Source organism: Acinonyx jubatus, chromosome D1 (assembly GCF_027475565.1).
Source record: "Acinonyx jubatus isolate Ajub_Pintada_27869175 chromosome D1, VMU_Ajub_asm_v1.0, whole genome shotgun sequence".
Lineage (NCBI taxonomy): Eukaryota > Metazoa > Chordata > Mammalia > Carnivora > Felidae > Acinonyx > Acinonyx jubatus.
In genome coordinates, this window is record NC_069390.1 from 68,233,524 (window position 1) to 68,247,239 (window position 13,716).

At 35.4% G+C, this 13,716-nt stretch overlaps 1 protein-coding gene across 2 annotated transcripts in view; it reads left to right on the top strand.

Annotated features, from left to right (window-relative positions):
• TMEM135 (transmembrane protein 135) overlaps positions 1 to 13,716 on the top strand; it is a 252,596-nt gene that overhangs the window by 45,782 nt on the left and 193,098 nt on the right. For both annotated transcript variants that reach the window (XM_053203763.1, XM_015064047.3), the window contains exon 4: positions 2,865 to 2,898. In XM_053203763.1, coding sequence (XP_053059738.1) covers positions 2,865 to 2,898 — 34 coding nt within the window. The remainder of the gene's footprint in view (positions 1 to 2,864; positions 2,899 to 13,716) is intronic.

The window sequence follows — 13,716 nt, forward strand, 5'->3', positions numbered from 1 at the left end:
GGTGAATAATTCTGTTGAATTCTATTTGCTAGTATCTTGTTGAGAATTTTTGCGTCTATGCTCATCAGGAATATTGGCCTGTAGTTCTCCTTTTTAGTGGGGTCTCTGTCTGGTTTGGGAATCAAGGTGATGCTGGCTTCATAGAATGAGTCTGGAAGCGTTCCTTCCATTTCTGTTTTTTGGAACAGCTTGAGAAGAATAGGTATTAATTCTGCTTTAAATGTCTGGTAGACTTCCCCTGGGACGCCATGGCCCAGGATTCTTATTTTTTGGGAGATTTTTGGTAACTGATTCTATTTCTTTGCTGGTTATGGGTCTGTTCAAATTTTCTATTTTTTCCCTTTTGAGTTTTTGTAGCATGTGGATTTCTTCCAGATTGTCCAGTTTGTTGGCATATACTTTTTTATAGTATTCTCTAATAATTGTTTCTATTTCTGTGGTGTTGGTTGTGGTCTCTCGTCTTTCATTCGTGATTTTATCTATTTGGGTCCTCACTCTTTTTGAGAAGTCTGGCTAGGGAGTTATCAATTTTGTTCATTCTTTCAAAAAACCAGCTCTTAGATTGATTGTTCTACCTTTTTTTTTTTTTTTTTTGTATGTTGTTTATTTCTGTCCTAATCTTTATTATTTCTTCTTCTGCTGGCTTTGGGCTTTCTTTGCTTCTTTCTAGTTCCTTTAGGTGTGAGGTTAGGTTCTGTATTTGAGACCTTTCTTGCTTCTTGAGATAGGCCTGGATTGCTACATTTTTTCCTCTTAGGACTGCCTTTGCTGCATTTTGGACTATTGTGTTTTCATTCTCATTATGCTTCCATATATTTTTTAATTTCTCCTTTAATTTCCTGGTTGACCCATTCATTATTTAGTAGGATATAAAAAAAATATTTTTGTTAATGTTTAGTTATTTTTGAGAGACAGAGACAGAGCATGAGGAGGGGAGGGGCAGAGAGAGAGGGGGAGACAGAATCTGAAGCAGGCTCCAGGCTCTGAGCTGTCAGCACAAAGACTGATGCAGGCCTTGAACCCACGAACTCTGAGATCATGACCTGAACTGAAGTCGGCTGCTTAACCGACTGAGCCACTCAGGTGCCCCAGTAGGATTTTTTTTTTTTTTTAGGTTTATTTATTTTGAGAGAGAGAGAGAGAGAGTTGGGGAGGGGCAGAGAGAGAGAGAGGAAGAGAGAGAGAGAATCCCAAGCAGGCTCTGCATTGCCAGTGAGGAGCCTGGTGTGGGGCTTGAACCCATGAACCATGAGATTGTGACCTGAGCCAAAGTCAGATGCTTAACCAACTGAGCCACCTGGGGCATCCCTAGTAGGATGTTTTTTAACCTCCATGTTATTTGAGGATTTTCCAAATTTTTTTCTTGTGGTTGATTTCAAGTTTCATTGTGTTGTGATCTGAAAATATGCATGGTATGATCTCAAATATTTTTTGAGGGCTGTTTTGTGACCCAGTGTGTGATCTGTTTTGGAGAATGTTCCATGTGCACTTGAAGAATGTGTATTCTACTGCTTTTGGATGAAAAGTTCTGAATATATCTGTATTAATTGATTTATATGTTTGGGAGCTTTCATATTGGGGCATAAACATTTACAGTTGTTAGCTCTTCTTGATTGATAGACCCCTTCATTATTTTATAATGCTCTTCTTCATCTCTTGTTAGTCTCTGTTTTAAAATCTAGTTTGTCTGATATAAGTATGGCTACTCCAGCTTTCTTTTGACATCCAGTAGCATAATAGATGGTTCTCCATTCCCTCACTTTCAATCTGCTGGTGTCCTCAGGTCTAAAATGAGTCTCTTATTGGCAGCATATAGATAGATTTTTTTTTTAATCCCTTCTGATACCCTGTGTCTTTTGATTGGGGCATTTAGTCCATTTACATTCAGAGTGATTATTCAAAGATAGGGATTTTGTGTCATTGTGTTATCTGTACGTTTAGTAGTTATGGTGTTGTCTCTGGTCCTTTGTAGTCTCTGCTGCTTTCCACTCACAGAGTCCCCCATAGGATCTCCTGCAGGGCTAGTTTAGTTAAAGACTTCTTTCCTAAAGAATAGGATCTACTTCATTCATGGTCTTACATGCAGTATAAGTTAAATGAAGTGATTAAGGGTGGCACGTTATCCCTATCTTTGAGTTTCTACCTTAATTCTCATTAAACAAGTTTGATAAATGTGCAATATTTCTGGAAAGTTAAAGTTTATAGAAATTTTTTGTTTGTCCTTTGGCATTAGAAAGTTCACTTAGTGCCTAACTTCTCACTTAACAATGAAGTTAAAACCAAAGTGATTTAGTATGATTTGTAAGAACATCTAATGAACAATTGCATTGTGTATGAAACAGATAGAAGACCTGATTTTTGTGCAATCGATGTGCATTGTTTTGGCCTTGACATCTTGGCAAGATGAATTCTTTAAGGTTCTTTATTAAGTTTAGAACTCTAGAGTAAACATAGGCTAATAGCAAATTATACGTTCTATTAACATAAGGAAATAGTAATTTTTTTAAGTTAGAGGTATAATTGACACTTAACATATATTATTTTCAAATGTACCATGTAATCATTCAATATTGGTATATATTGTGAAATGATCCCTATGGTAAATCTTGTTAATTACAAGGCAATAGTAATTTTAAATGATTTTAATTAATGACCACTAAATAGAATGTTTAATGACCACTGAACAGAATGACTTGTAGAATCTATTTAGATCCAATTGTTAGGGTACAGAAAACTTAGTTCAGTATAATCTACCTTTTTCTCAACTCCTGATCATCGTTTTGATTTCTAAAAAAATGATAACATGATTATTAAGTTAATTTGATACTTCATCTCACTTTATATCTTTTTAAAATTATTTGCAGGAGAGGGCTGCTCACTATTTATATGGCCAATTTGGTAAGTAATTCCTTTCTTTTTGTTGTTGTTGCTTTTAAAGTTTCATTGTGCTTTTTCATTTCTCTTTTTAAAATCAAGTTACATTTAAAAAATGGGAAGGAAAGCTACTTAAATTTCAGAATATTTTCTGTCTCAGTTTTAAAGCATAGTCTTAAATGTTTAAAAAAGCCTTGATGCCACCCAGTTTATTCCTGTCATACATGACTTCATTTCATTTATTTCAGGAGGAAAGTGATTCACTGCCCTGTGTCCTTCATGGCTGTTTTTTTTTCTTTAAGCTTAGATCTTCATCTTTGATAGGATATATATTTCTGTGTATCTCTTTCTCTGTATCTTTGATTTAATTTCATACTCTGCTTCTGTTGCCATTTCTTATAGAAAAATGATTTAAAGATGAACTTTTGTGATGTCATTATTCTTGGACGTCAGGACAGCATTGGTTCTATCTCTAAAGTCTGAGTATATTTAATAACATAATTAGCTAGGCTTCTTAATCTGTAAGTCTACAGGAATGAATTTAATGTTGTTTAGTCTGTTATTCTTTATGGTAAATATACAGTCAAGATTATATAATTTTCATTGCCAAGTTCATGATTTAGAATGTATTTATATTGAAATCTTCTAAAGTTGTTTAATAGAATTGGTAGTCAACATTGAAAACTTCAACTAAAAAATTATTTATTTATCTGAAGATAGGTTGTTGAATTCTCTAATGAGGGAATATAATTCAGAGTTGTATTTATCAATTCTTTTCAGCTATAAATTTTTTATTATAAATTAGTAATATTTAATTTTTGCCCTGTACTTAGCATATGTCACTTACTGTGCTATATGCTGGTAGACAGGATGGAGATAGTCTTTACACTTAATGGAGTTTGCTGTCTAATGAAGGAGTCACAGTAAAAATAACAATGTTTGAAAAGGACTAGAATATAAATTATAGTATGCTATGAGAACCATAATAGTAGCACCAAATTATTCTGGGTGCTGCTCTTCTTTCTTATTTTTCAAAAAACTTAAAAATACTTCCCCTGCATACTAGGATGGGTTTGAATTTTAATGTGTTTTTTTCTTTAAACATGCACATACTTTTCTATACTACCACATGGTGTGTATACTTTAATACCCAAATGCTATCTGTATTTAATTTTTTGTAATGTTTATTTATTTTTGAGAGAGAGAGATAGAGACAGACAGAACGCAAGCAGGGGAGGGGCAGAGAGAGAGGGAGACACAGAATCTGAAGCAGGCTCCAGGCTCCGAGCTGTCAGCACAGAGCCCGATGTGGGGCTCGAACTCACTGATGGTGAGATCATGATCTGAGCCGAAGTCGGACACTTAAGCGACTGAGCCATCCAGGCACTCCAAATACTATCTGTATTTATATACTTGTCTTTAAATTCTAAGTAAAATTTTACAAACTTTTTTGGTGTGGTGTGGTGTGGTGTGTGTGTGTGTGTGTGTATTGCCTCATTTAGATTGTTAATTTCTGGAGAGATGATCTTTGATTTTGGTTGATATAATCAGTGCTAGAGATTGGTCTTTAAATACTGTAGTTTTGGGGAATAAGCCTTTTATTTGAATGAATCATACAGAGATTCATATGCAGCTGTAAGAAATGGTGGAAAGATCTCATATTCATTCTACTCAGTTTCCCCAGTAGTAATATCTTCCAAAACCAAAGTAGTATCAAAATTATGATATTTATATTGATATTTAAAGAAATTTTCCTTTCGACAAGGATCAAAAGTTAATTTTGATCCTTTATTAAGGACATTTTTTTTATCATTAACCACAAAATTTTAATCAGACCAAAGCCCTTTTTTATACCTCAATTTTTTTTTAATGCCTCAATTTTGACTATGTTTAAAGGAAAGTAAATTTGTATATAATATATTCTTGGTACTAATGATAATCTAATAAGTTTAATTCTTCTCTTTATCTAAATAGAGCCTTTTGTTTATACAGTTACTATACAACTATTTCTGTAATAAGAGAGTGGCTGGTGCAGAATAGGTAAAGATTTAAATATTTTCAGAGACTGAATTTATCCTTAAGAAGTAACTTTGTTCTATAATTTGATTGTTGCTTCCTAGACTAAGTTGAAATTGTTGGCGTATAATATCAAGAGCAATATTTCTAAATGTTAGGAGGTTTTATTTTAAAATTATTTACTGTATTTAGGTATGTATTTCTGATTTGGAAAGTATCAAAAAGCATAAAAAAGAAAGTAAAAAATCATCTGTAATTTTACCATGTATTAATTTTAGTATTTATTTTTTATTCCCTTCCTTCTCCTCTAATGTACATAGATAAGTACACAAATATAGATGCATAGATTTCCAATACATTTGGAAATGTGGATGGTGTTATGGTTGTTGCAGTGACTGGGGGATGTTGCAAGCATTTAATGAAGAAGCCAGGGATGCTAAACACCCTGCAGTAAAGGCACAGTTCTGCATTATGAAGAACATCCCATCTCAAATGTCAGCTGCACTCCTGAGTGGGTACATATTATATATCCTTTTTAAACAATCAGGGACATATGTTTTGTAACATCTTTTGTTTCTGTGCTATCTAGTTTTTATTGCTCACGATATTAAGTAATCTTTTTTTGGAGGGTGTACTCCTACCTTTTCACTTCTTGTTATATCTTCATTACAGTGGGTTGGTTTTATACATAAACACATATACATAGCCCCCCTCAAAATGTTGGGAGACAATGAAATAATAACTATTTGGCTAATAATAATATCATCTTGTTAGTTTTGGGTTGTGATAGTTACCCATTCTTTGGTTACTTTGATCAGAAAATTTCAAAGTCATTGACATGCCTTTGAATGAGTACAAGATAGAAGAATAAGTAGATTTGTCTTCATATTGTCTTTATTTATTGTCTTGTCTTTATTTTTATTAGTAAATATTTATTGCATGCACGGTACTTTGCTAGGTATTGGGACACAAATATAACCTATCATTCTGTCCTTGAAATTGATTTAGTTGAGGGTACAAGGTATACCTGGATCAATACCTAGGTGATTGATAGGCCAAGATAGTGCATTCATGTCAAATATGTGATAAGATAATAAAGTCCTCAGAACTTTAGAAAAGGAAGTTAGCTTTGGGCTAGGGCAATCACAAAGTTTTATGAATTACATGGAACTTGAACCTTGAGGAAAGGAGGGGACTTGGAGGCAGCTTCATCTTAGAAACATGTCATTGGTGACCGTAAGACAAAATCCTTCCCTTTCCAAGGATTGCTAAGTTGGGGTCAAGGTTTACAAAAAAAGAAAAAGGTAAGAAACATTCAGTATCTACCATGTTAGACACTGTGAGTGAAACTGTAGCCATTAAACAAGGTTGGGTCACCTGGGTGCCTCAGTCGTGTCTAACTCTTGATTTTGGCTCACGTCATGATCTCATGGTTCATGAGATTGAGCCCCATGGCAAGTTCTGTGCTGACAATGTGGGGCCTGCTGGGCATTCTCTCTCTCTTTCTCTCTCTCTGCCCCATATAGTTCTGTTTCTGGGGGATCTTCTACTTAAGAAAGAAATATATAAGAGGAAAGAAATACATAAACCAATGGAAATAAACCTCATCTCTGTTTTTTAGTATTGACAGTTGTCTCAGAACAGAAAACAGTATAGTGTTTGTACTATGCAATTGTGAGGATACAGTTTGCTAACTGTGTTTTTGTTAATGTTGTAGGAAACAGGTGAAGAGCTATATACTCTAAATAAAGGACATCTCTATTAGTGCTTTTGTTATTATGAAATGATTTTTTCTGGTCTCCTTATAGTTACTTTTATTACCCATGATATCTGTAAGTAAGCCCTGGTAAGTCTCTGTTATTAGATCAGTGGTTTATAGCCTTAATGATTAGCAGTTTCAATAATTTCAAACTTAAGGCAGTTGAATTCATATCCATCTGAAAGTATGTTTTGTTATGTGTTTGTTAGCTTATTTTGGAAGGAAAGGGGTACAATTTTTAAAATAGTATAGTTTTTTAGATTTTTAGAATTCATAGAGGATTAGTTGTTAAAGGAAAAAATGTACGAAAGGTATAGACAAGTATGAAATAAAGAATTAAATGTTTTCTCTTGCTTCTGCCCAAGATATGGCTATAAAATTATGGAAATGTTTTGTTGGGACTAATATGTTAGAACCAGTTACCCACACAAACACCAGCTGCCAGGATTCAACTTTGCCACAGTATAATTTAAGAGTACACATAAAAGTTTGCATTGATATGATTTCCCTTTATTGTGTTGGTTGTGACAATGACAGGATCCCAGGCTTTCAAAATTCATCGTATACTGCTAACAGTTATTTAAAATGCGGTGTTAGGTGAAGTTCATTTATTTTTTAGTTTAATTATAATTTAGGACATTTAAAAATCTCTCTAGGGTGCCAGGGTGGCTCAGTCGGTTAAGTATCCGACTTTGGCTCATGTCATGCATGATCTTACAGTTCGTGAGTTTAAGCCGCATGTCAGTCTCTGTGCTGACAGCTTGGAGCCTGGAGCCTGCTTTGGATTCTGTGTCTCCCTCTCTCTCTGCCCCTCCCCTGCTCATGCTCTGTCTCTCTCACTCTCAAAAAAATGAATAAATGTTAAAAAAAAAACTTGAAAAAAACCTTTCTGTATAGACCCTTTATAAAACTTTTCTCTGCAGTTTCATTTATGCCACTATGCATTCAACAAGGGGTGCATTTTAAAACTGGAAAATATATCTAGTAGGTCTGCTTCTAGCATTTGCTTTTTAATTTTAAACACACACAGTGTCTTTGAATAAAACATCTGTCTTTGATTTTTCAAACATAAGGTTTGAAAATGTTGATTCATATGTTTTCTTGTAAGGCCACTTCAGTGAAATTAGATTCAGCAGGTATTTATTATATGTCAGTACTGTGCTAGGCACATGAGGATACGAAAGAAATACAAAATGGATTATAAATTAGTTGGAGAAATTTGACAGATGAACTTGAAAGAAATAAACTGAAAGTATTAAATTCACAAAAACAATTCTAAACACCTTTTTCCAGTTACTCCCCCAGGCCTTCCCTCTGCAGCATATGACATCTACTGTCCATCTAGCTGCTCAGGCCAGAAACTTAGGAGTCTTAACTCTTTTCTTCTCTTTATACTCTTAGTTCAGTCCATTAGGAAATCTTATTCTACTTCTAAAATATATTCTGGGGGTTATAGTGACTTGCCACCTCTGTGGTTCTAACCATAGTTTGAGCCCTAAATCTCTTGCCTGAGCTACCTTAATAGCCTAATAACTGATTTACATCTTCTCACCCTTGTCTTCCTGAATGTAGTCTGTCTTCCACATAAGCAGTCAGAGTCACTGGAAATACAAATTACAGCATGTCAGTCTTCTGCTTAAAACTCAGAAAAACCTTCCCTTCCACTGTACACCAAATGAAATCTAAATGCCTTACTGTGGCTTACAAGGCTCTGACTTCATCTACTTTTTCTTCTCATTCTTTGCACTTGCTTTCTTTCTGTCTGTTGAACACTTTAACACTTTCTGTCTCTTGAACACTTTTACAGCCTTAGCATTTGCTTTTCTTTGTGCTTGGAAATCTGTTTCCCTAGATTTCTTGGCTAGCATCTCCTCCTTGTGTAGTTGGCCCATTGTCACCTTCTGAGAGAGCTCTTTCTTACTATCATAGTTAAACAACTTCCCCTTACCTCTCTACTCTCTAACTGGTAATCCTATCTTTTTTCATGGCATTTATAAGTACTGAATTTTTTATTTGTTTGTTGTCTTTTTTCCCTCACTGTGTGTAAGCTGCTTAAGGGCAAGGGACTCTTGCTTGCTCCCTGACATATCTCTAGTACCTAAAAATACTGCTTAGCATATAGTATATGCTCAATAAATAATTATTGAATGAAAGTCGACTGGGAGCAGATACTACTTAAAATGAGAGAGAATGATCTCTATTCTTATTTCACCCCTTTCAATACCCGTAAGTCTTAAGTCCTTTAAGCCAACCAAATGACCTTGTTTTCCCACAGGAAATAAACAGAGGAGTAAGTGGATCTGTCCTCGGTTGAGTTCCTGAACTTGTAGATCCGTTTTTGGAAGCCTTCTTAGAAGTACCAGAATTAGTGGTGATACTGCTTTTTAGGTTCTTAACTCTGACGTAGTCAAATTGAGGCATGTATTGCTGGTACCCAGTATAACAATAGACAATGTTGAGCTCTTACCTTCATTAGTAGAAGGTGAGATACTTTGTTATTTGAGGATAATAGGTTCCTTACGTTTGCCATGACTTTCTTGGTCAGAAAGACAGAATAGAGAGGAATTTTCCTAGAGACTGTGAGCATGAAAAGGGAAATTATTGGGATGCTTGGGTGGCTCAGTTGGTTAAGCATCTTCGGCTCAGGTCATGATCTCATGGTTCATGAGTTTGAGCCCCACAGCGGGCTATCTGTTGTCAGCACAGAGCCCACTTTGGATCCTCTGCCCCCTTCTTCTCTGCCCCTCCCCTGCTCACTCTCTCTCTCAAAAATAAATCAACTTAAAAAAATTAAAAAAGGGGAATTGTTAGAGACTCTTATTTTCTTTTACTGGATAATTTAAAACTGTGTTTTTGAGATATTTCCTTATTGTTGTAAGTATTTACTTTGAACTTCACAGCATATTTTCAAGACCTGTGTGTGTTATGTACTTCCAATGCATTGCTTCTAACTGCTGTATAAAGTGCCAGAATATTCATCCTCATGTATGCTCTATAATAGTTATTTTAAGGTAGAAATCATATATCATAAAATTTACCCCTTTAAAGTTTACAATCCATTGGTTTTTAGTATATTCACAAAATTGTGCATCTGTCACCACTGTCTAATTTTAGACTACTTCATCCACTACATTTTATTTGTTCATTCTTCCAGCAATGGATATACAAATTGCTTCCAATTCAGCATCACCATGTGGTAATGAACATTTTTGTACATGACTGTTTTGTGAATTTTTCTGGGTGTGTGTGAATAAAATTTAAGGAGGTGAATTTTTAGATCATGTGCTTTCTGGTAAAGGTCAGAATGGTTTGGAATGTAAGACCATTATTCTGGAGTTCATTTGGAGGTAGAATTATTGTTATTTTAGGAGAGAAATTTGTGCTTCTTTGTCTTGTGTTTCTATTTGAATAATTGATTACTCATCTTAGAGATTTCAGGCTTGGAGGTTGAACTTTGAAACTATTAGGTACTCTGCTATAAATGGTTTGGAGTAGTAGTGCAAGGTCAGTTAGACTACAGGGAAAATGAGTGTAATTTCTCTTTGGGTATAGCTTGTATTCATAACTAGTCTTTATCACATACCTTTGTTTTCTATTTGCTTGGTAAAGATAATGTAAAATACATATTGGGAAATTGCAAGAGACAAATGTAAAAGAAAATCAATAAAAATAAGTAAATAAATCTAAAAGAAGCAGATATGAAGAAACAGTTTTACAAAGAAATATAAATAAAAGAGACAAAGGAAAGTAATATATAAGAAAGGAAAATGTAAAATACAATAACAACCTATGTAATAAGCATTTGGCTTTCATTGACACCTGAAGGGGGGTGTAGCACTTCTTTACTTCTGGGTGGGCAGGGTCTCTGCTGACACCCCTAGTTGGGGGTAGGGGAGCAGAGGCCTAGTTATCAGCTGGTGGGGCTGAAAGTCTCAGCTCTGTACTTGATATTCTCTGACTCTTCCTCATTGGAGGCCTTGTTATAGCTTTGTGAGGGTGGTCATTTGGTCATTGATGGTGGATATTGGGCCACAGGTTTGTGTGTGTGTGTGTGTGTGTGTGTGTGTGTGTGTGTGTGTGGTGTTTGACTTGAGTAGAGTGGTTATTGTCTAAAAGTTTGTGTTTTGATAGACTGCCCTTTTCTTGGTCCTTTAGCAAGACAGAGCAGGTTTTTGTCTGTGCTTATTAGCATTTACAGCTTACCAGGCTTCTTCAGCTCTAACAGTGGGATAGATAAGGCAAAAAGAAAATGTAGGTACTCACTACCATGTCAATCTCTGGATTGTAAGATCTCTAGCTGGTCTGCTCTCTTCTTTTCAATATTCAGTCTTTAATGTTTGCTTTATATCCAATGTCCAGTGTTTTTAGTTGCAATTAGTGGGAGGAATAAGGAAAATGTATATAACTGATATTCCTAGGAGTAGAAGTCCTTATTTATATATATGTACATATATATATGTGTGTGTGTATATATGTATGTATATATATATGTACATATATATATATTTTTCTTCATATATATATTCAACATTTTTTAAAATGTTTATTTATTTTTGAGAGAGACAGAGACAGAATGTGAGTGGGTTAGGGGCAGAGAGAGAGGGAGATACAGAATCCGAAGCAGGCTCCAGGCTCTGAGCTGTCAGCACAGAGCCTGATGCGGGGCTTGAACTCATGAGCTGTGAGATCATGAGCCGAAATCAGACGCTCAACCGACTGAGCTACCCAGGTGCCCCGTGTGTGTGTGTGTGTGTGTGTGTGTGTGTTTGTATGTGTATGTATGTGTGTGTATATATATACATATATATATACATATATGTATATATATATATATATATTTGGTAGTCAGAAATAAGCACTTATGAAAAACAAGTTACCAAGATCAAGATCTGGCAGAAACAATTAACAACAAAACAGACCTGCAGAGACTACGTGTGTTGGGATTATCTGAAAATGTTTTAAAACTAGTGTGTTTACTATGTTTAAAATAAAAGATGACTTCTGATGCAGGCTCAATTGGAGTAACAGGGAACAGATTTACCCTTCTGACTGAAACAACAAAAAACAGACAAAATAAAAGAAACAACAGTTTTCAAAACATTGTATATGAAGCAGTGAAGAACAGTGATCCCTGAAAGATTGGAAACTAGTGCGGTGAGTCCTGTGGTTGCTTTGACTTACTACCTGGAGAGCATTTCTAGGTCATGGAGAAGGGATGTAAAACTGAGGCAGAGCCTATTTCTATCTCGGGAGTTGACAAGACATAGCTCGGAGTCCAAGGAAACAAGCTGGCTAGAGTTTGCAGGTAGGAGAGGAGAGAGGTAGTTCCAGAAATGTGCAGAGGATCCCAATGAATAGTTAGGTGAGTTCTGATTTGTGCATGCATGTGAGGAATATACTGAGATTGGGAAAGGAACCAGTGAAACCCCTTAGAGGCAAAAAAAAAAAATCCTCTGAGATCATGCAGGGCTAGGAATAGTTAACATTCCCACCATTGAGAGTAGAAAATTTCATAATTTGCAAGGTATTGGGAAGAGTCAGAAGCATTAGAAGTCTTTAGAAGCATTAAAATTTTTTTACCTCAGAGTGTGGCAAAATTAGTCCTAGACTAAAAACTGCTCTGGCCCCAACTAAAACAACAACAATAACAACAACAAAAACAACAACAACAAACAGCAAGACATGAAAGGATCTATTTCCAAATAACTGCATCCCCAAATAATCTAAAGAAAATTGTGGGAAAACAAAAATATACAACATTCAACAAGGTAAAAATCACAATGTCTGGCATACAATGAAAAATTATCAGGCATGAAAAGAATTAGGACCAATAATGATGATAAAAATCAATCATTTGAAACGAACTCAGAAGTGATACCTGTGATAGAATTAGTAGACAAAGATCTCAAAGCAGTACTTATTATTGTATTCCATGTACTCAAGAAGTTAGGGGAAATACTGAACATGTTAAGCAGAGATATGGAAGACAAAAAAAAAGACCCAAATTAAACTTCTAGAGATGAAAGCTATAAGATCTGAGATGAAAAATACACAGAGTAGGTTTAATGGCATATTGGACTTTGCAGAAAATATTAGCGAACCTGAAGGTATAGCAATAGAAACTATCCAAAATGAAACACCAAGAGAAAATAAAAAACATGAGCAGAATATTAGTGATCTAATAGGGCAACTTGAATTTGCCCAATATGCATACATTTGGAGTCTCTGAAAGAGAGGGGGAGGGAGGGTCAGTAAAGGCATTTGGAGAAACATGATGAAAACTTAACTGTCATATCCAAGAAGCTTAATGGACCTCAAGCACTCTGGGAACATGAAGGAGATGAATCATATCATAGTGGATTAACCCAGTGATAAGGAAAAAAATCTTGAAAGCATCCAGAGAAGAGAGAACCTTTTATACAGAGGAATGAAGATCATGGCAGCAAATCTCTCATTGGGAATAATACAGACCAGAAGACAGTTAAGCAGTATCTTTAAAGAACTGAAGAAAAGGAATGGTCAACCTAGAGTTGTATACCTGGGAACATATTTTTAAAAGATAAAGATAAAATAAACATAAAAAATAAAAAAGAATTCATTACCAGCAGACCTGTAGTTAGGAAATGTTGAAGCTTATCAGGAAGTAGTCAGGAAAATGATAGCAGTTGGAAATCTGAGTCTATGCAAAGAAATTAGGATCACTGGAAATGGTTAGCTACGTGGGTAAATATGAAGGATACTTTATGTGTGTGTGTGTGTATCACACACACACACATATATATCCCTTTAAAAAGTATAATTGTGGGGCGCCTGGGTGGCTCAGTCGGTTAGGCATCCGACTTCAACTCAGGTCACGATCTCGCGGTCCGTGGGTTCGAGCCCCGCATCAGGCTCTGGGCTGATGGCTCACAGCCTGGAGCCTGTTTCCGATTCTGTGTCTCCCTTTCTCTCTGCCCCTCCCCCGTTCATGCTCTGTCTCTCTCTGTCCCAAAAATAAATAAACGTTGGGAAAAAAAAGTATAATTGTAAAAATAATAATAGCAATGTAGTTTATGAGGATCATAGCA